Genomic DNA, 24,453 nt, shown 5'->3' with positions numbered 1-24,453 from the left:
GTATGTTTTATTTGCTTTTGTTGAAACACCTTTTTATTGTATTTCTGTACATTAAATTTTTTCTGGGCCACTCAAAGCCAATTTTCAAAAGAAAAATAATTTTTCATCTAGTAAGATTATGATAGCTGATATTAAGTAGGAAAATAGTGACTTAATTATTGTCATACAGAGTTATATTTGTTTACTACTGTTCTATAATTTTCTATAGATATAATGGACAGTCTGGCCTTATACATGAGAACTTTATTAATTCATTATATAATGATTTTAATTTCAGCTTCTTTTTCAGTTTTAGAAGTGAGGATTTGGAAAAAAAAATATTGCTAGCAGAATTAGTCAATAAATCATAGCTGTACAAGGAACCTTGATAATGTACTAGAGCTGTATGTCTATAATGAGAGAAAAGGGAAGGAAATACAATTCAAATGCATTGGAAGATGGAAGGAATAATATTTCTATGATATTTCAAAATCAGAATTCTGTGTACTTACATTATTTGACTTAAATATTAACCTCAGTGGATTCTGTAGTTACCTGAGTCTCAATTTATTCATTTCCTTGTGGCGTATTTATTTGTTATTGTTTGCGTTAATTATTATTGCAGTTTATTAAACTGTTTTTATTTGCCTGTTATGGCACTGCTCTTTTAAAAACAAGTTCAAGATAAACTGAAGTATGGTGAAACAAGTTAATCTGCTTTTTAAATGAATTCATGTTTATAGATAAGTATGTTTTAAAGACAGTCACAACCAAGGGATGGAGTAATGTGATTATGTAAAGTAACCATGAGAATAGCATTAAAGGTTGTTAACTCATTTTCTGCTAAAATCAATTTTTAATGAGTATAAAGCATCAGGTTATTCTATTACATTGAATAGCTCATGTTTCCTTTTTTATTTATTTTGTTTTTCACTTAACCTTAGAACATTTTAGAAGAAACTGTACACATGAGACCAATTATAGCCATTAAGATATTAAGGTCTTCATCAAGACATATAATCATGAATGATGCTAATGAATTTAAAGTATTAGAAATGAACAATATGTGTTTGGAAGTTATCCACAGAAACAGATTACACTTTTCTTTACATGGACTTGTTTCTCTGCATTCCATTTATGTGGTATTTGCAGTTCATTTCTGGGCATCCATCAAGTAATCATCTTCTCACCAGCTTTAAATTCATGATATTCCAAAGTTGTCTAATAACTATAATTAGGGTTTGACACAATTGGTATTGGTCTTCCAGATTCTTTTGAAAAATGACTAATTTTTCTTTCCTTGTATTTTTACAATTTGGACCTTCTACAGGTGCATAGGCTCAAGTATAGAAGACTGCATCGGCCTGATGGATAGGTACTTGGTGTGCTTGCTTCCCATGTTCTTCCTCCAAGGCTCCGTGTGTGAGCACTGGTGCATGTGTGTGCATGCCACTGTGAATGGAGAATGATGTTTTCTGTTCTGTAATTGCCTGCAGGTGTAGCGGCCCCACTAGTCATGACTGCATTTACTACCTTTGGACGGGCCATTCCACTTTACCACAACATGCTAGGTAACATCTACCATGTTTCCATTTTGTCATTCAAATCCTTTCCCAATTATCATGGATAAGAAAAAAAGAAACAAAGAAACTACTAACCAGTTGGGTAAAGTTTATAATATGTTACATCAGGGAGTAATGAGAGAGGTATATAACTCTTTACATTTCAAGCCATATTTCTTACCTCTTCTTCCCTTATTCATTAAGATTTTGGAATCCAAATTGGTAATATCATTGATTAATTTTGTATAATTTAAACATGATTTTAAATATTAACCTAGAACTTTAATAGAATCTTTATGTTCTTAATTATGTAAATGATTGCAGAAAGAAATATCTTTAAGAGGGTAATTTGCAAAAGTTGATCTGTTTTCTGAGGTGTTTCTTACTTGATTTAATTTCTGACTTTATTTTGAACTGGTTGGTATGTTCCCTAGGTATCAGAATTACTATAAACTAAAGACTGTATAGAAAATATTTAGTATAATACAAGTTAAAAAACAAAGTATTTCCTTTATGTTTATACAAAAACCTATATACAAATGCTTGTAATGGCTTTATTCAAAATCACCAGGACCTGGAAATTATTCAGATGTCTTTGAATTGTGGTATATCCATACCTTGTAAAATCACTCAGTAATAGAAGGAATAAACTGCTGATATACACAAAACATGGATGGATCTCAAAAGCAGTATGCTAACTGAAAGAAGCTAGGTTTTAAAGAGTACATACTATAGGATTCCATTTATATGGTGTTTTGGAAAAGGCAGAACGATGGAGAATGAAACTGATCAGAGTTGCCAGGAACTGGGTGGGAGCAGAGGGAGATGAGATCTATTACAAAAAGTTGTGAGGCAATTTAAAGAGATGATGGAACTATTCTGTATCTTAATAGTAATGATGGTTGCATGAACGTATGGACTTGTCAAAAATGGCCATGCTTTACCTTAAGAAGAATGAATTTTACTGTACATAAATTATACCTCAATAAATGTGACTTTAAAACATGTCATGTTTAGGAAAATAGTAACTGTACAATGTGGTATGGAAATACTGTTAGCTTTCTTTATGAAACAAATTAATTGTATCTTTTGGAAGAGAAAATAGTGCTAAATTACAATTAGCAAAGTAACCCATTTTGGATAAAGCACTGCTTTTTTATGTAAACTTTTGACTGAAGTGTAACATATGTGTTGTAAAAATATGCACAACATAAATGTAAAGCTCAATAAATTTTTCCAAATGAAGCATTTGTGTAATCATCAGCCAGATCAAGAAACAGAATAGTATCAGAACCAGAAACACTTCTTAAGGCCCGTTTCCCTTGAGCTAACAATGCAGGTCAATTTGCCTGTTTTTGTACTTTATATACATTGAATCATGTACTATGTACTCTTTACATCTGACTTCTTTTGCAAAATATTATATAAATGAGATTCATCTATGCCATTTACTTTAGTTGTAGTTTTTTTATTTATATGATATTTTGCCTTTAAATGTGTTTAAAACAGTTGAACATGATATTTCTTATTAGTAAATTTTTTTTAATAAAATAAATAGAGAAATCAAATTCTAAAAAGAAGAATGTGGTAGTTAAGTGATTTATGCAACAGTGGCACTTTGGCATTTGGGCACAATCAAGATCTATTAATACAAGTGTTTAGAGCAATGTCAACTTATGAAAAAAAATAATAAATGAGAGAGAAACAGAGAGAGACAAGGAGGGAAAGACAACCTAAGGCCCAAACTTCAGTTTTATAAACAAATGTGTGTTTACTCCTATATATATATTTTTCCTCCTTGAGACTTGGTTGAGTCACTGTACTATCACTTTGAAGCATGTATACGCATTTGTTTTTGATGGTTTTTTATAATCATTGCAACCAGTTAACAAGAGGCAATATAGTATGGTGGTTAAATGTTCTGTCTTTGAAATCAGATTTTCTACTATTTTTTAGATGTGTGACTGTAGGTAAGTTCCTTAAACTATCTGAGCTTTGCTTTCTTCATTATACATTTAATGGACTATTAATATCTATTCATAAGTTGGCTTGGAAGATTGAGTGAGTCAATAAGATAGTGCTTGGTTTAGCAAAATTACTCAGTATATATTACTTACCATTTCTCTAGATAGAAAATATTTTCAATGGTAGGGATGGAGGAGCATACCTTTCCAAAGGGTAGCAAGTCTCTCAGAGTAACTCAGGGAGCTTTGATCTGTCCCTCTGCCCCTTTGATAGGCCCTTTAAAGGAAGGGAGGACATTTATTTTGTCATCTTGAAAATTGCTGTCTTAACGAGGGCCACTGGTACCAATGGCAGTAGGTCAGAGGCATAGGCATATGGAGAGGCAGAGAAAGTGTTAAAACCATAGTGATAGATGACTTAGGTTTTCAGTGATAGTAATTGAGGTTTATCACTCAAAATCATAGTGTGTCTTACAAATTAATATTTCCAACATTTAAATAAAAGTGGTTTGGAAATTTTCATTCCTGTTGTTTACATAGATTTTCAGGCCATTCCTTTTAGGCTTAGGTTAACAGGTCAAATTCATATTAGCTTTCCCATAAATAAGTGTGGGTTTTCCTGGTGGCTCAGATGGTAAAGAAACTGCCTGCAATGCAGGAGACCTGGGTTTGATACCTGGGTTGGGAAGATCCCCTGGAGGAGGGCATGACAGCCTGGAGAATCCCCATGGACAGAGGAGCCTGGCGGGCTACAGTGCATGGGATCACAAAGACTCAAACACAATTGAAGTGACTCAGCACTACACAGGACTGGTAGCAGCATATAGATTGTAGAGTTCAGCCCATCATTCTGATGAAAAATCACCTGTAGACCTTGGTACAGGTGAAGAGCAGAGGTTCTTGAATGTGAAAACCTGGGGTCGAGTATTGACTCTACAATATTTTTTATCTGCAAAATGAGGACAATAATGGCAATTTTTAAAGTGGGAATTCTTATACCTCATAAAATTGGTGTGAAGATTAACTGAGATAATGAAAAGGAACCATTGTTTAGTATGTGTGCACTGATGGTAGTTATGAATCTAGTTGAAATATTAGTAAAATAATCTTTTTAAAAATTTCATGAGGTTGTGCTCTATTAGTATTTTATAGCAGGTCACTAATCCAGTAATTCAATGGTATGAAATTAACACATCCAAATTTCTCAGGTTCTAAGCACCTAAATTTTGTATCACATTTCTTAGTATAATGATTTCAAATAATGGATAGTAGATAGCTAATTGTTCCTTTTAGATATCTTTGCTGCTGCTGCTGCTAAGTCGCTTCAGTCATGTCTGACTCTGTGTAACCCCATAGACGGCAGCCCAACAGGCACCCCCGTCCCTGGGATTCTCCAGGCAAGAACACTGGAGTGGGTTGCCATTTCCTTCTCCAATGCATGAAAGTGAAAAGTGAAAGTGAAGTCGCTTAGTTGTGTCCAACTCTTCGCAACCCCATGGACTGCAGCCTACAAGGCTCCTCCATCCATGGGATTTTCCAGGCAAGAGTACTGGAGTGGGGTGCCATCGCCTTCTCCAAGATATCTGTAGATATCTGTAATTAATATCTGTTTTTAACATAAATTTAAGGCAGTTTAAGTTATTCTATTCTTATGTTGACTTTTACATTATGTTGACTCTGTTCTTCAGTTGTATTGACTTGTTGACTGACTTATCAGATGCTGTTTATAAGGCAGTTTGGAATTTGCATAAAAGATTTAGCTTGGACATTTCAGAAAATATTTATGAGTGTGGAGTGTTTTGACATGTGTTGGATGAGAAAGAACAAGTATCTCCTTTCAGGTCCTTAGTATTGCAGTAAATGCTTACTTCTCAGAAATGGGGTGGATATATATTTAATTGAAAACAGGGAACTAGTTTAGCAATATTATATTTCAGGTCATTTCTCATTTTTAAATTCTAGCACAGTTTAAGCTTCTATCTTAATTGATTAAAGTAAATTTTATATAATAGGAGGACAAAAACATGATAGAAAATACTTGTTTTAAGTTTCATACATAATATTTTAACTGGGAGATTATCCAAAACCTAGTTTTCTTTTAGTCACAGAAAATTACATTGAGCATGTCAATGTGGTCATTTCAAGATATTTAAAGTTCATACTCTCTACTGCCCCATTATCCTCTATTCTGTTTCCTAAACCAGCAGGAAAAGAGATTGAAGATTTAAATGAAAACAGGTGAAATGTTTCCAATCTTGATCGACTTTCATTTTCTAAGCAGTGTTATTCTTTCCCAACCCTGCAATTTACGAATTGGTTTTCCACACTCCATTTACCTTGTAGGCTGCTGCTGGAATTTCTTCCAGGAAGATTGGTTAGGATAGAATAGAATTTATTTTTTCACTTGTAGTCTCCTAGAATATGCTACTTACAATGAAAATAATGCTTGATATTTTGAAACTTCTCCATACTTTCCTTATTTGAAATAAATTCCTTAAAAATAGCATTTAGCTTTAATGTTCTTCCTATTCCATCAAGAATCTTATGAAGAAATGCATTTAGAAAAGTTTTATTTTTAATATTCTTGATGCTATTTATTTTAGCTTGTATATATGCTATTTTTGTATAGATTCTGCTGGAACAATGTATTCTCTTCTATTTCAGTTTCTTAGTCAAATATATATCCAGAGCTTTAAAAAAATCTTAGCTTCTTACTCTCCTGGAGCCTAAATTTGTTCATCTCAACAAGGAAAGACTCTGTTGGCAAAGCATTTTTTTTTTAGTTAGCAATTCAAACTTCACTAATTTTTTTATTGAATTTATAACTGACAGAAATGATAACAGCTAATAGATGTATGTTCAAACATTTTTATCTGGCTATTTGTTTCAACTCGATTATTCTAGATGCTTCACAATATTAAATAAGATAATTGAACTTAGTTTAACTCCCTAAATCTCATACAGGCAGACATGTGAAAAGTGTCATGCCTGTGTCACACTTTTACTTTACAATATAGTGGTTATTACCCAAGAGGTCACATAACAGTTTATCCTTTAACAGTGTGACCCATGTGTGATAAATGAGAGGGCTGATGTGATGTTCTTGGCACTACTTTCACAAATGGCACAATCTTTTTTCTTTGCTTGTTTTGCCTCCAAGGAACTTAATCTGTAACTTATGTCCAAATCGAATAGTCAAAGTTGCTTGTAGACAGTTACGTTACTTGAGTGACAGTTGTGTTATGATCCATAAGTTCAATAAATAAAAGTACACAGGCTTTTTATTATAAGTTTATCCTCAGTCCACCATGTTTCACATATTAAATTTACTTTTGAATTAAAGAGAGTTCAAAGAGGTAAAGGAGAGTGGGTGAATTTCTTTTTCTCCAGCTGATTTGGGTCCCACACTTTGAAGTACTCAAAAAATACCAAAATTATCAAAGAATCTTAAGTCAAGAGTAAAACATCTCAGATCAATTGTTGTTAATTCCTTCTCATACAGTTCAAGTGGTTATTTTAAACAAAGATATTCAGTGGCGCAGTTTGCATGAATGGCTTTTGTAATGATATTAAAATGTCCACACATTGTTACAAAGCTTTTACAGATCCTAGAAACATTAATATTAAACTCAAACTTACTGACTGTAAAAAATATGAACTAAAGTCATATTTTTCACTGAAAGTCAAAAGAGATTTTAAAAGCATTGACTTTAGGACTATAATAGAGAGTCTAAAAATAGCATTATTGAACTGGGAAGATGTTTATTATACCAGTTAAGGGTCAGAGCAAAAATTTAGTAGATCGAGGTACAATTATGAATACTTTTTTACTCTTTTCCATCAGCATCCTTCTATGGTGGTGTAGAAATTATGGTGTTTATAATTAGTAATTTCTGATCTGGAATGAAGTCAGGACTGCCTTCTGTCAATGATCTCAAAAATTCTTAAGCTTCATTCAAATTTATTACTGAATGTCTTTTATTGAATGGAAGGAAAAAATAAGAGATATTCCTGAAGACTTAGCTCCTTTATACAGTTATTTACAGTTTTAAATGTACTTTGCATGCCATTTTCCCAAGATTTGACCTCTGGCATATATATTCTTTTAAAATATAATTAAAAGGTATAGGTATGGCATCAACATTACTAAGTACTTTTAATTGCAGTTTTAGTAGACTAGAATATTATATATAGAGAGAGAATATTATGTTCTATTTATAACTAATATCTTTCAGATTAAGAGCTGTCTATATTGCAACCAACTAAAAATATAAAACCATTGGAAACATTTCTGTAGTACATAGAGAGATGTATTGAAAATGTATAAGGAAGTGAGAAAGTAGCAGATATGGCAAAATGAACAAGTAATTCCTAATAAAGAGAATTGACTTCATGCTTTCAAGTGACTAACATGTAAATATGTTAAACAGTAAGTTATATATACATGTATAGTGTGTATATACATAGGACTTTGAATTAATCTTGGAATTAATATGCTATAGAATGATTAGGGTTAACACATATAGCATATATCCTTGCTCATTTGCCTACTCCTGGTATTTAATCTTTAAAATCATGCTTAGTGTGTGTGTGAAGTCATTTGTGTTTATGGAAAAAATCACAGTAATAGTATAACTGGATGTATTAAACATTACCAATGTGACGATATTAGTGAATTTAGCATTTAATGGTATCATGAAGTGAAGTGCAGTTGCTCAGTCATGTCCAGCTCTTTGCAACCCCATGGACTGTAGCCTACCAGGCTCCATCCATGAAATTTTCCAGGCAAGAATACTGGAATGGGTTGCCATTTCCTTCTCCAGAGGATCTTCCCGACCCAGGGATCGAACCCGGGTCTCCTGCATTGCAGGCAGACGCTTTACTGTCTGAGCCACCAGGGAAACCCCAATGGTATCATGGTTTTCCCTCAAAACCTGTTTTGAAATTCAAAATATCATAGATCTGGATTGTATACTTGATAACTATATGGTACAGTTAAAAAAAAAAAAAACAGCTTTGTGATTAGGTAGGGTGAATGAATTGTTCAATTACTATATGCTTTCTATTACTATGTAAACAATTACCATAAACATAGCAGCTTAAAAACAGAAACAAAAATAGAAGAACAGTTCTATAGGTAGCACAGGCATGGCTAGGTTCTCTCCTTAGGATGTCACCAGGCTGAAGTCAAGGTGCTGTCTGGACTGTGTTCTAAACCAGAGCTGGGAGTCCTCTCCCAAGTTTAGTCAGGTGATTGGCAGAATCCAGGTATTGGCCGCTGTAGCACTGTGGCTGTCTTCCATTGCTTGCTCTTTGCTATGGGCATGTAGCATGTCACGTAGCCTGTTCCATCTTTAAAGATGGTGACTGTGTGCCGGTTTTCTCATTATTGAATCTTTTAGTCTTTATCTCTGTGACCTCTAGACTCATATTCAAAGTCACCTGAGATTAGATCAGGCCTACCTGATTGTCTCTCTGTCTCAAGGTCAAGTGATTTGGGACCTTAATTGCACAGCAAAATTCTTTTGCAATTCACCTAGAATAGTATTTGATTGAATAACTGGGTAAATGTATATTTATACACTAGAGGCTGAAATCCTGGGAGCCATCTTTGAATTCTGCCTACCTGGCCTACTATATTACTTTCTATGATTTTTTTTTCTTATTTCTTCCTGTTCTGGAAGGAATTTTGTTTCCTTCATCCCAGATAACTTTGCCATATAAGAACACCTTTAAGTCCAAGAGAAATTGGTCTCACTACCTTCAAATAATATATTCCTTGTTTGTCTGAAAAAGAGTGAAAAACAAGCACTTAAATTATTATCCTAGAACTAAAATCAGGGTTCTTTTGTACATTTATTTTCTATAAGGTAAGGGGTCAATAACACACTGGCTCTAGGTGTTCAGTACTCCCTTTGTGACCAGTAATTCACAGAATAATCGGGATCAAACTGCCCCAATGTTAACACCAAATTTATGGCATTTCTTTTTATTTATCAGAAAGGTGAGTCTTCCCTAAGAGTGCTCTGCTGATGCTACTGCTGCTAAGTCGCTTCAGTTGTGTCCAACTCTGTGTGACCCCATAGACGGCAGCCCAACAGGCGCCCCCGTCCCTGGGATTCTCCAGGCAAGAACACTGGAGTGGGTTGCCATTTCCTTCTCCAATGCATAAAAGTGAAAAGTGAAAAGTGAAAGTGAAGTCGCTCAGTCCTGTCTGACTCTTAGCGACCCCATGGACTGCAGCCCACCAGGCTCCTCCGTCCATGGGATTTTCCAGGCTAGAGTACTGGAATGGGTTGTCATTGCCTTCTCCAAGAGTGCTCTAAACCTATTCTATTCAATATGGTAACCACAAGCCACATGTGATCACTAACTTTGAACATCATTAAAACAAATTGATATGTACTGCAATTGTAAAATGTACACTGGATTTTAAAGACACCATATGTAGAAGGGAACATAAACTATCTCATTAAAATTTTGCCATATTGATTCAAATGCTAGTCAGTTCAGTGGCTCAGTCGTGTCCGACTCTTTGTGACCCCATGAATCGCAGCACACCAGGCCTCCCTGTCCATCACCATCTCCTGGAGTTCACTCAGACTCACGTCCACCGAGTCAGTGATGCCATCCAGCCATGTCATCCTCTGTCGTCTCCTTTTCTCCTGCCTCCAATCTCACCCAGCATCAGAGTCTTTTCCAATGAGTCATTTTGGATATATTGGGTTAAATGGAATTTTATTATAATTAATTGCCTCTTTTAAAAATATGTCTATAAGAATATTATAAATAATCATTTGCTTGAATTAGATATTTCATGGACAGGACTGCTCTAGAGCTGTCATCATAAAACTTGGAATACTCTTATCAATGAAAACCTTTTATCACAAATTCATCTATGCAATTATATAAATAGAATTTATGATAGATATTTAAAATAATGAAATAAAATTTAACATATAAAAGCTAAATTTTTTCTTGCCTCCTCACTTTGGAGTTCACAGATTTTGATTCTAAAATGTGATATCTAGATGGATATCTTATTCACTCATTTGTATCCAACTTTGCAACCCCATGGACCATAGCCTGTGAGGCTCCTCTGTCCATGGGATTCTCCAGGCAAGAACATAAAAGTGGGTATCCTTTCCCATCTCCAGAGTATCTTCCCAACCCAGGGATCAAACCTGGGTCTCCTGCATTGCAGACAGAGTCTTCTCCTCCTGCCCCCAATCCCTCCCAGCATCACAGTCTTTTCCAATGAGTCAACTCTTCACCTCAGGTGGCCAAAGTATTGGAGTTTCAGCTTTAGCATCAGTCCTTCCAAAGAACACCCAGGACCTATGTTCTTTAGAATGGACTGGTTGGATCTCCTTGCAGTCCAAGGGACTCTCAAGAGTCTTCTCCAACACCACAGTTCAAAAGCATCAATTCTTCAGCACTCACCTTTCTTGACAGTCCAATTCTCACATCCATACATGACCACTGGAAAAACCATAGCCTTGACTAGATGGATATTTGTGGGCAAAATAATGTCTTTGCTTTTTAATATGCTGTCTAGGTTGGTCATAACTTTCCTTCCAATTCAATGTGGTAACCACAAGCCACATGTGATCACTAACTTTGAACATCGTTAAAACAAATTGATATGTACTGTGATTGTAAAATGTACACTGGATTTTAAAGACACCGTATGTAGAAGGGAACACAAACTATCTCATTAAAATTTTGCCATATTGATTCAAATGCTAGTCAGTTCAGTGGCTCAGTCGTGTCTGACTCTTTGCGACCCCATGAATCGCAGCACGCCAGGCCTTTACTTTACTCCTTCCAAGGAGTAAGCATCTTTTAATTTCATTGCTGCAATCACCATCTGCACTGATTTTGGAGAACAAAAAAATAAAGTCTGACACTGTTTCCACTGTTTGCCCATCTATCTGCCATGAAGTGATGGGGCCGGATGCCATGATCCTTAGTTTTCTGAATGTTGAGCTTTAAGCCAACTTTTTCACTCTCTCTTTCACTTTCATCAAGAGGCTCTTTAGTTCTTCTTCACTTTCTTTCATAAGGATGGTGTCATCTGCATAGCTGAGGTTATTGATATTTCTCCCAGCAATCTTGATACCAGCTTGTGCTTCTTCCAGGCCAGCATTTCTCATGATGTACTCTGCATATAAGTTAAATAAGTAGGGTGACAATATACAGCCTTGACATACTCCTTTTCCTATTTGGAACCAGTCTGTTGTTCCATGTCCAGTTCTAACTGTTGCTTCCTGACCTGCATATAGGTTTCTCAAGAGGCAGATCAGGTGGTCTGGTGTGCCTGTCTCTTTCAGAATTTTCCATAGTTTCTTGTGATCCACACAGTCAAAGGCTTTGGCATAGTCAATAAAGCAGAAATAGATGTTTTTCTGGAACTCTCTTGATTTTTCCATGATCCAGAGGATGTTCGCAGTTTGATCTCTGGTTCCTCTGCCTTTTCTAAAACCAGCTTGAACATCTGGAAGTTCCTGGTTCACGTATTGCTGAAGCCTGGCTTGGAGAATTTTGAGCATTACTATACTAGCATGTGAGATGAGTGCAAAAGTGCGGTAGTTTAAGACTCTCTTAAAATTATATTTTGTAGCCAACATTTCTGTTAAAATATTGTTTCCATTTTTATATGTCATAAATGAGCAATATTTAAGCAGAAACATTTCTTAAGTATAGGTCAAAGTCTCTATTTTTATGCCTTACACACATACTAAGATATAAATACATTCAGAAAAGAGTCCAAGGTATTTCCCCAGATAACAGACATACATTGGATTGAACCCTAAGAATCTTTTCCTTTTTTAATATTTCCTACTTAACTAAAGGAATCTAATTAACTGGGACCCCCTTCTGTGATGTGGTTATATAAAATGATATGTGGATATTAGCTTAAATTGCTCTCTTCATGATTTTTTCTTATTACCTCAGCACATTCCCTAACTAATCATTCTTTCATAAACATACAATTATTTTTAAACTATGTATGTAGGCAGGAGCTAATTAACAGAGAGCACTTTGATTTGCCAGTGAAATTCCTCACAGTTATTTCATTATTTGCTACCATCCTCCCTCAAACCAAAAATAATATAATTTCATTTTAGTAATTTCATAGTAACTCATAACCAATGAAAGAATAGTCTGGAAAGGGAAACCCACCTCTAATAAACTCTGAATGCTTGTAGCCATTGTGATTTTTATAGCATTCTGTTCCTCTGCCCAGAGTAAATGATTCCATATGTTTGAGTCATTTATGGAATAATTATAGGTACTTTTAGTAGAATTAAAAATAAAACAGCAATAGCAAAACCTCTTACTATAAAAAGTTTACATATTGAAGGGGAAAAAAAAACTCTTTATTTTTTAAATGAAAAAAAACAAAATTTTTTCTAAAGTTGTTTCTTTCTTGAACTTCTGTATTGCAAATTCTAGAGTTCAAATCCCAAGTTCAAACCCCAGGGGAAATGCCACGATTGTACTGTGCACCAAAAAGAAAGAAGCAATGGAAAAATCAAAATGCCACTTCATATTTCTTTCTTAGAATAGTGTTGCTTTTTCCAAAATCTTCTCAGATTTTAAGCTTGATTTTTGCCATTCTTTAAAAAAACACAAAAACCTACTATATGTCTATCAAGTGTACCACACTGTCACATTTAACTTTCATGATACAAAATAGTTAGCATCATTATCATTTAACAAATGAAACTGGTTCAGAGTAATTAAGCAATTTACAAAAAATCACTTAACTGATAAGTCAAAGAGCTAAGATTTCACCTCAGTTGTGTCTGATTGATTGTAAAAACCACAGTTTCTTCTTTCTACTAGATTGGTTCCCAAGTGGAAGAAGAGTTAAGAGCAATCCCTTTGGTGAGGATGATTTAATATTTTATAGCCTAATAAAACAATTTCACCCATTATCTTTCCTTTAGTCCTGGCTTTTCCCTATTTAGCTTTCTTCTGATGTATAGCGTTTTATAATGCTTGTCCTCACACAGCATATTTTATTCTAATAATACACCTGGTATTGCTTGATCAGAATAGAGCAATACTTCCCATGTTCCAAACATATACTCTTGTAGAATGGTAACATTATAATATAAATATATTTTTACTTTCTATATGTTAATACATTAGTGACAAAGCAAAGACATTTATGAATGAACATAGGTGATCTATTAAATATTTTATAAAGTGGCAGTTATTTATAAATTCTGGATGGATTTGGTAAAAGGGCTGTGGTTCCATATGAGAACTGCTTCCATCAGACCAGACACTAATTTGAAATTAATGCTGCCACCCCCAGACTAACTTATCAAATGTGGAATTAAGAATCGAAGCTTTATGGACACTCAGAAATAAAATATCAGACAATATAGTGCTGGGATTTGGCAGGGTTTTTTCTTTAGATTTTCCTCTCTGGTTTGTTTGTCCTGTAAGATTTGTGGGATATGTAAGATTGATTGAAAGTTGTAGTGAGGACAGAAGGTAGAGGATGAATCCCTAGATTATGAGTTACTTGATTGTGTTTCATAAGGTGAACAGCACTTTCTGCTAAGAAAAAGTCTTCCCACTGTTGATACAGTCAAACATACCATATTTTGTTTATTTTTTGAAATGCTAAAACAAGAAAAACTTCACTAATCTATGTATGCTGCTCAACAATAACCTGCCAGCAAATATTTGTTATATTTACTACAAGTCACCACTGAGGAGAGAATGAACAAAAAAGTCACACAATCCCTAATATAAAATTTATGGTGTAATAAAAGAGACAAAATATTCAATATCATTTTCTAATTATTTATTTGCATTTTTATTTACTGTGAGGAAAATTGTAAATGGATTGGATGGTGTTGTGATAGTAAAATAGAAAAATATTGCAAATGACATCTGGGTGTGTTATCTGACTTAACTGGGTGACAGATGAACTTAATTGCAAAACAGAAATAGAGACACAGATATAGAGAACAAACGTATGGATACCAATTCGGGGAAGAGGGTGGTGGGATGGGATGATTTGGGAGACTAGGATTAATATATATATACACTACTATGTATAAAATTTGCTGACTGTATAGAGTTTCTCCATCTTTGGCTGCAAAGAATATAATCAATCTGATTTCGGTGTTGACCATCTAGTGATGTCCATGTATAGAGTCTTCTCTTGTGTTGTTGGAAGAGGATGTTTGTTATGACCAATGCACTTTCTTGGCAAAACTCTATTAGTCTTTGCCCTGCTTCATTCTGTATTCCAAGGCCAAATTTGCCTGTTCAGGTGTTTCTTGACTTCCTACTTTTGCATTCCAGTCCCCTATAATGAAAAGGACATCTTTTTTGGGTGTTAGTTCTAAAAGGTCTTGTAGGTCTTCATAGAACCGTTCAACTTCAGCTTCAGACTTAAATTGAAGAAAGAAGGGAAAACCACTAGACTATTCAGGTATGACCTAAATCAAATCCCTTTTGATTATACAGTGGAAGTGAGAAATAGATTTAAGTGCCTAGATCTGATAGATAGAGTGCCTGATGAGCTATGGAATGAGATTCGTGGCATTGTACAGGAGACAGGGATCAAGACCATCCCCATGGAAAAGAAATGCAAACAAGCAAAATGGCTGTCTGGGGAGGCCTTACAAATAGCTGTCAAAAGAAGAGAAGCAAAAAGCAAAGGAGAAAAGGAAAGACATAAACATTTGAATGCAGAGTTCCAAAGAATAGCAAGAGATAAGAAAGCCTTCTTCAGTGATCAACGAAAAGAAATAGAGGACAATAACAGAATGGGAAAGACTAGAGATCTCGTCAAGAATATCAGAGATACCAAAAGAACATTTCATGCAAAGATGGGCTCGATAAAGGACAGAAATGGTATGGACCTAACAGAAGCAGAAGATATTAAGAAGAGATGGCAAGAATACACAGAAGAACTGTACAAAAAATACCTTCACAACCCAGATAATCATGATGGTGTGATCACTGACCTAGAGCCAGACATCCTGGAACGTGAAGTCAAGTGGGCTTTAGAAAGCATCACTATGAACAAAGCTAGTGGAGGTGATGAAATTCCAGTTGAGCTATTCCAAATCCTGAAAGATGATGCTGTGAAAGTGCTGCACTCAATATGCCAGCAGATTTAGAAAACTCAGCAGTGGCCACAGGACTGGAAAAGGTCCGTTTTCATTCCAATCCCAAAGACAGGCAATGCCAAAGAATGCTCAAACTACGGCACAATTGGACTCATCTCACACGCTAGTAAAGTAATGCTTAAAATTCTCCAAGCCAGGCTTCAGCAATATGTGAACCGTGAACTTCCTGATATTCAAGCTGGTTTTAGAAAAGGTAGAGGAACCAGAGATCAAATTGCCAACATCCGCTGGATCATGGAAAAAGAAAGAGAGTTCCAGAAAAGCATCTATTTCTGCTGTATTGACTATGCCAAAGCCTCTGACTGTGTGGATCACAATAAACTGTGGAAAATTCTGAAAGAGATGGAAATACCAGACCACCTGACCTGCCTCTTGAGAAATTTGTATGGAGGTCAGGAAGCAACAGTTAGAACTGGACATGGAACAACAGACTGGTTCCAAATAGGAAAAGGAATATGTCAAGGCTGTATATTGTCACCCTATTTATTTAACTTATATGCAGAGTACATCATGAGAAATGCTGGACTGGAAGAAACACAAGCTGGAATCAAGATTTCCAGGTGAAATATCAATAACCTCAGATATGCAGATGACACCACCCTTATGGCAGAAAGTGAAGAGGAACTGAAAAGCCTCTTGATGAAGGTGAAAGTGGAGAGTGAAAAAGTTGGCTTAAAGCTCAACATTCAGAAAACGAAGATCATGGCATCCGGCCCCATCACTTCATGGGAAATAGATGGGGAAACAGTGGAAACAGTGTCAGACTTTATTTTTCTGGGCTCCAAAATCACTGCAGATGGTGACTGCAGCCATGAAATTAAAAGACACTTCTTGGAAGAAAAGTTATGACCAACCGAGATAGCATATTCAAAAGCAGAGACATTACTTTGCCAACAAAGGTTCGTCTAGTCAAGGCTATGGTTTTTCCAGTGGTCATGTATGGATGTGAGAGTTGGACTGTGAAGAAGGCTGAGTGCTGAAGAATTGCTGCTTTTGAACTGTGGTGTTGGAGAAGACTCTTGAGAGTCCCTTGGACTGCAAGGACATCCAACCAGTCCATTCTGAAGGAGATCAGCCCTGGGATTTCTTTGGAAGGAATGATGCTAAAACTGAAACTCCAACTCCAGTACTTTGGCCACCTCATGCGAAGAGTTGACTCATTGGAAAAGACTGTGATGCTGGGAGGGATTGGGGGCAAGAGGAGAAGGGGATGACAGAGGATGAGATGGCTGGATGGCATCACCGACTCGATGGACGTGAGTCTGAGTGAACTCCGGGAGTTGGTGATGGACAGGGAGGCCTGGCGTGCTGACATTCATGGGGTTGCAAAGAGTCAGACATGACTGACGACTGATCTGATCTGATCTGATGTAGAAAATTGATAACTAATGAGAACCTACCGTATTGCACAGGGAACTCTACTCACTACTCTGTGGTGACCTAAATGAGAAAGAAATCTAACAAAGTATGAATAAGTATGAAGAAAATCTAAAAAAGTATGGATATATGTATAAATATAGCCGATTATTTGCTATAAAGCAGATACTAACACAACACTGTAAAGCAACTATCCTCCAATAAAATTAAATATATTAAAGTACAGAAATGAAGAAAACTGAGATGAAGACTCAAAAAGAAATGGAAGAAATTTTATAAGGAAAATAAAAAATTTTGTTGGGGACATGATAGGCTTGATATCTGAGTGAAGATTTTGCATGGACAGATAGTTATAACACTTTGGAGCCAAGAGAGGGGTCTGAATTATCAGTTGTATATAAATCCGTAACGTTGGATGAAATTCAACAGGCATAAATGCATATGGAAATGTAAATTAGTAATGAGCTTTAGGATAGTCCATCATTTTCTAAGGACTGGTTTCGTGGAAGACAGTTCTTCACAGAGGGAGTGGGGTGGGGGATGATTTGGGAATGATTCAAACACGTATATTGTGCACTTTATTTCTACTATTATTACATCAGCTTCATCTCAGATCATCAGGCATTAGATGCTGAAGGTTGGGGACACCTGATTTAAGAGACAGAAGAGAGGGAAAGGATATAATATAACAAAGGAGATTAAGACAGAGAAATTGAGGGTAGGAGAAAAAACAGAAAAAAAATGAATTCTGGAGGCCAAGTGAAAAAGGTTCTTAGGTGAAAGGGACTGACTAAGATTAATGCTGATAGAGAAGAATTGACTGTCTTATCTGACAAGAAGGAAAGTGAAAGTAAAAGTCTCTCAGTCATGTCTGACTCTTTGCAACCTCATGGACTGTAGCCTGCTTAGGCTTCTCTGCCCGTGGAATTTTCCAGGCAAGAATACTGGAGTGGGTAGCCATTTCATTCTCCAGGAGATCTTCCCAACCCAGAAACTGAACCCAGTTCTCCTGCATTACAGACAGATTCTTTACCACTCGAGCCCCCAGGGAAGCCTAGTTATGGTGAAACTTGAAAAAATAAGAGCAGTTTCCATTGTTATAGTAGCAACAAAATGGGTTAAGACTTGAAATGGGTTAAGAAAAAGATGTAAGACAGAAATAAAGACAACTTGTACAGAGAAACCTTTCCAAATGTGTTTGCTGCAAACAGATAATATGAATTCAAGAATAAAGTTTTTCTGTGTATTATTTTTGTTAAATTAGGAAATATTATAACATGTATAAGCTGAGGGGAATGATGCCAAAAAAAAAAAAAAAGAAGAAGAAGGAAAAATGTGTATTTCAGGAGATACTGAACAACTACAGGCAAATTTTTCTTTAGTTTTTAACCTGGCATACTGCAGTTCATGGGGTCACAAATAGTTGGACCCAACCAAGCGACTGAACAACAAACAGAAGGAATTCAGCACGCAAGTAGAGAAGTTAGCCATAGAAAGGAACAGAGACTATGCATAGATTGTAACTGGAAGAAATTTAGAGCTTATAGGCACATATGCAGGTAGACAGTGGATTTGCTGGTAAGAAGATGGGGTAATTCACAACTATAATCTTTTTGAATAAAATATAAGATGAAGTATCATTTTAAATTGGAGTAGGATAGACAATATTGTTCATGGGGTTCTTAAGACAAGAATGCTAAACTGGTTTGCCATTCCCTTCTCCAGTGGATCATGTTTTGTCAGAAACGTGTCAATCCTAAAGGAACTAGTCAATCCTAAAGGAAATCAATCCTGAATGTTCATTGGAAGGACTGATGCTGAAGCTGAAGCTCCAATACCTGATGCAAAAAGCTGACTCAATATAAAAGGCCCCGATGCTGGGAAAGATAGAAGGCATGAGGAGAGAGGGACAACAGAGGATGAGATGGTTGGATGGCATCACCGACTCAATAGACATGAATTTGAACAACCTCCAGGAGATGGTGAAGGACAACGAAGCCTGGCGTGCTGCAGTCCATTTGGTTGCAAAGAGTTAGACATGACTGAGTGACTGAACAACAACAGGGGAGATAATATTAGAATTTTTAAAAAAGGGAAGATTTGAGTTCATCAAATGTAGAAGGAGATCATACTAGATGTATAGTATAAATTAAATTGATCTCTTTGCATGTTTTATTCAGCTGTGTTATGATTTTTTAGATAATGTAGGCATGGGTACTTAAAAATTGGTGTTTACCCAGGATTGATGTTCATTGATAGGACTGATGTTGAAGTTGAAACTCCAATACTTTGGCCACCTGATGCAAAGAGCTGACTCATTGGAAAAGACCCTGATGCTGGGAAATTTTGAGGGCAGGAGGAGAAGGGAATGACAGGATGAAATGGTTGGATGGCATCACCGACTCAGTGGACCTGGGTTTGGGTGGACTCCAGAAGTTGGTGATAAATAGGGAGGCCTGGCACGCTGCAGTTCATGGAGTAGCAAAGAGTCAGACACGACTGAGCAAGTGAACTGAACTGAACTGAGGACTGGAGTTTTGCCAAGTATCTGCTAAAGCCAGGAAGTAGAGAGCAATGAATTAAGGCTATATGAAAAATAAATGATAATAACAAAGGTCATAAAAATTGTTGAGTAATAAAAGAAGTTGGCATAAAAGTAGGGCTGAATGGATATTGAAAACACATTCAGGTCAATGGCCTGAACTTCCCCAATATTGTCAAATATTTGAAGTAGAGATACTAGCCTAGGTGAACTAAAAAAGAAGCTGCTAGCCTGAAATAGTATACTTGAAATAAAGATTCTGGTGGTGGAACCATAAATACAACTACCAAATGGGAGTGGGTGATTGAGGCTTTGGGACACAAATAAGCAAGAAATTGGGAAACCAGGGAGTTGGAGGAAGATGGAGAGAAATGAGAATATTCAACAAATATTTAGAATTTAAAATTGATTACTGGGTTTTGTAATTAACTAAATATGAAGTAATTAGGGGGTCTTCCCTTGTGGGTCAGTAGTAAGAATACACCTGCCAATGCAGGAGACACGGATTCGATTTTGAGTTGAGATGACTCCATGGAGAAAGAAATGACAGTATTCTTGCCCAGGAAGTCCTATGGAGAGAGGAGCTGGGGCTACCGTTCATGGGATTGCAAAGAGTGAGACACAACTTAGCAACTGAGCATGCACACTTGAAGTCTTAATAATTAAGAGAAGAAACTCTTTATAGTTATTCCTAGGATTCTGACTTGCAAAGTTGAATGGATATTGGTAACAATGACTTATATGTGGCATAGTGTGAGAGTAATAAACTCATGAATGTATTTTTGGATGCATTGAATTTGGGATGATTTTGGTAGAACCAAGTGATGTTAAGTGGGAAAATTAATGTACACCTATGGAATTCTTTCCATATACAAGTGGAGTAAAAGTGAATAGGAAATTTGAAATACAGAGAACTACTGTTGATGTATTTTGAGAGATTTACACATGAATAAAAAGAGAGAAACAGTTGGAGAGGGAATACTATCAAGAGAAGGATATTTTGAAGATGGATGAAATTTCAGTCTGTTTGGAAGACTTTATAGAGTGACAGACTAGAGATACAGGATACAGAGTTGACCAATTATAGGATTTACTGAAAAATCTAGAAGAATTTAGGGGCACAGGAAATGTGAAAGGATTAGACTTGAAGACAAAAAGACGCCTGGTAACATCTTATCAGGAGAGAGAAACAGAGGATACAGAAAGATGCAGATAGATGAATAAATAAAGGCTGAGGAAGTTTCTGTTTAATGTTCTATATTTCCTCTGAAGTTGTAGATGAAGCCATCTTACCAAGAGAGAGGAACAGTATGTTTTAATATATGTGGATTTGTGAAGAGGGTAATGAAGTCTGGAATTTTTAAACAAATATAAATTGTGCTAATTTTTGCTTTTAAAATATTCTGATGCTAATTCACAAATCATCAATAATTTGCAATGTGATGCTCTATGTGTATCCAAGTGAAAGTCATCTTTTTTGTATTTTTGTATGAAAAATAACAGGTTGTGGTTTGCTATCAATGACTCTGTACTCATTAAATTAGAAGACTGTTAAATACTTAATCAGAGTCTAACAGCATCCTGTGTGTGTTCTAAGAAATTAACAGATTTCAATACCTGTAGTGATAATTGCAAAATGCTGATATATAACAGTTACTTCAAATTATACCATTACCAGAAACATCAGCAATTTTTTGTGTGCATTTGTGCAGGCAGAGAACATTTGTATATCAAGAAACCAGGATTTTTTTCTATTTAATTTTCCTGAAATGATCTTATGTAAGGAATTATGTTGTGAGGAACAATCCCTTATAAATATATTTTAGCCTGACTGCATTGATGAGACTAAATTTATCCTCAAACCATGGTTCTTATCTTGGGAATTTGTGTCATGTGCCTCTCTTACATCTAAAACCAGTAAAGGTAGATATCCAACATCCTGATGGTTAAAGCTCAATAGCTGAGATTTAGATATTTTTCTTTCTTCTTCTTGTTCTTTTAAAGGTTAATTTTATCTTTAAATATATTTTAAAATGATATTTAAAATTATAAAAGTAAAACATCCTCAGTATATTAAATATAGAGGTATGTGTGTACACATGTGTGTTTATCCTTCTAAACATTTCAGTTCAGTTCAGTTCAGTTGCTCAGTTGTGTCCAACTCTTTGCAATCCCATGAATCGCAGCACGCCAGGCCTCCCTGTCCATCACCAACTCCTGAAGTTCACCCAAACTCATGTCCATCGAGTCAGTGATGCCGTCCTCTCATCCTCTGTCATCCTCTTCTCATCCTGCCCTCAATCCCTCCCAGCATCAGAGTCTTTTCCAAGGAGTCAACTCTTTGCATGAGGTGGCCAAAGTATTGGAGTTTCATTCAGCTTTAGCATCAGTCCTTCCAAAGAACACCCAGGACTGATCTCCTTTAGAATGGACTGGTTGGATCTCCTTGCAGTCCAAGGGACTCTCAAGAGTCTTCTCCAACACTACAGTTCAAAAGCATCAATTCTTGGGCTCTCACCTTTCTTCACAGTTCAATTCCCACATCCATACATGACCACTGGAAAAACCATAGCCTTGACTAGATGGACCTTTGTTGGCAAAGTAATGTCTCTGCTTTTGAATATGCTATCTAGGTTGGTCATAACTTTCTTCCAAGGAGTAAGTGTCTTTTAATTTCATGGCTGCAATCACCACCTGCAGTGATTTTTACCCATATACTAATCATATGTATTAATACAATAATAAAAGTTTTGTTTACTTACAGATATGGGAACATTACACATTATTCAGCAACATACTTTACTCAATAGTACATATGAACAGCCTTCCATATTTTAATTCTTTAAATTAGATTGTAAATTAAATTTTGGTTTATATGTTTTTGACTATTTTGCCAAAAAAACTGAAGTACTAATAATATATCAGTGGTCACGAAAGAGACGATGGTGTTTTCCAACTCACTGCCATGGAGTGAAGTTAAGGCCTGTTAACTGCCATCTCTTGTTCTTCTATTTGCCTGATGAAAACTGAAACTTTGCATGAACTCAACTGGCAAGATGACCCATATGACCAGGTAATATCTCACATGGAAAAATAATGTTATGTAACCTGAAAAGTTAAAAGACTGAGAAGAAGAAATTTTGCATCAGTTGAGAAATTTAAAATAAAAAATTAATAGGTCTACTTCATACTTCTTTTAGATTATTTCTTTAATAATCATTTACAACATGTTAAATTATCTTTCCTGGATGCCCAGACGGTAATCATATAGTATCAAATATGGCCTAATGTTAATAGTATACATAATTTCAATAATAGAAAAATAATAGACAAGGGACAGATTGAAAAAGTAATATTCTTGCTGAGAAGAGAATCTGGTTAATGTAGATATGGGTTTTTTTCTTTAATAATATTGGTTTCTTTTGCATGTAAATGAAATGGTTTCAGGCAAAGTGTAAAGTCATCTTGCTATTATTTCAATATTGCTTGAATTGACTTAGGTTCAATTTTTTTTCTTTGTTTATGTTTTATCTGGTGGCTCTAAATCTCTATTCAGAACATCTGTGGACTCATAACATCTTGTAAGCGATTGCTTCAGAAAAAAAAAAATGGGTTTCCCCATAATTAGAAATGTGTTTTATTTAGGAATTGGGCGTTTATATACGTTAAAAAAGTAGGTATATTGTTAAACATTGTTATTAGATTCTCCAAAGTGTGTAGTTGTGATTTTGGTCACAATAAACCTCCCCTTAGAACATTAAAAAAAAAAAATCCTTTCTATGCTAAAAACATTGATTAAAGTGTGGTGCAATGACCAAAAAATCTTTATAAGGAGGGTTTGTTTGTCTTTTCTCTGACTTTTCTGTAAAGTATTCTAAAAGAGAAACAGCTTCACCCTATCATTTTTTCATCTTTGAGTTACTTCCAAGATACTATGGGCCCAGGATTTAGAAAAAACTGAATATCTGTAGTTTTTCCAAGTTAAATGTTAATGAAGAAATCTGCTTTCTTCATGTTCTACTTATTGATCTTCTAGTACTGTATTTGAAGTTCATAAATTATGAAAACATTTTAGTACTTTTGAAATTTGTCTATTTGAAAATGGATAGCAATGAACAATCTGTCCAGTACATCATACTTAAATCCCACAATTCAGAAACTACACTCTTGAAGTTTTGCAAGATTCTACTTAGCGTTACTTATAAATGTATAGGGCATCTCCCCACCCGACCCACAATAAAAGTATTCAGTCAAGGCTGATGCAGGTAAAGCCTGTTGAATGACCAAGAGACTGATATTTAAGCAGAGTGGCTCAGACAGTAAAGCATCTGTGGGAGACCTGGGTTTGATCCCTGGGTCAGGAAGATCCCCTGGAGAAGGAAATGGCAACCCACTCCAGTATTCTTGCCTGGAGAATCCTATGGATAGAGGAGCCTAGTGGGCTGCAGTTCATGGGGTTGCAAAGAGTCAGACACGACTGAGCGACTTTACTTTCACTTTCAATAGAAGCACCAGGGTTATTAACTGTTACCTGAAAAGGGAAGAGTTATCTGTGTCATTTGTTTTTAAAAATGTGATTATCTGGAGATAAAGTATTTGATAGTTCAACACAAGTAAAGAAGGAAAACTTGGAAAATCTGCACATCGTTCCTTTTACACTTAGGATTTTACTCGGGTGACGAGTGAAATTAAGCCTGATGTCAGCGGCTTCAATAGGTTTATGTGTTATTCTTTAAAATACAGAGAAGCCGAGAAGTGTGGGGGCTACAAAATCACTGCAGATGGTGACTGCAGCCATGAAATTAAAAGACGCTTACTCCTTGGAAGAAAAGTTATGACCAACCTAGATAGCATATTCAAAA

General features: G+C 35.7%; 1 protein-coding gene across 6 annotated transcripts in view; it reads left to right on the top strand.

Annotated features, from left to right (window-relative positions):
• Positions 1-24,453, top strand: part of ERBB4 (erb-b2 receptor tyrosine kinase 4) — a 1,279,207-nt gene that overhangs the window by 991,068 nt on the left and 263,686 nt on the right. For 2 of the 6 annotated variants that reach the window (XM_045164584.1, XM_045164582.1), the window contains exons 16-17: positions 1,310-1,354; positions 1,476-1,550. In XM_045164584.1, the coding sequence (XP_045020519.1) occupies positions 1,310-1,354; positions 1,476-1,550 (120 nt within the window). The remainder of the gene's footprint in view (positions 1-1,309; positions 1,355-1,475; positions 1,551-24,453) is intronic. The other 4 variants (XM_045164586.1, XM_045164583.1, XM_045164587.1 and 1 more) reach the window with 2 other exon arrangements.

Source organism: Bubalus bubalis, chromosome 2 (assembly GCF_019923935.1).
Source record: "Bubalus bubalis isolate 160015118507 breed Murrah chromosome 2, NDDB_SH_1, whole genome shotgun sequence".
NCBI classification, from domain to species: Eukaryota; Metazoa; Chordata; class Mammalia; order Artiodactyla; family Bovidae; genus Bubalus; species Bubalus bubalis.
Note: the sequence above shows the minus strand (reverse complement) of the source record. Positions and strands in the feature narration are given on the sequence as shown.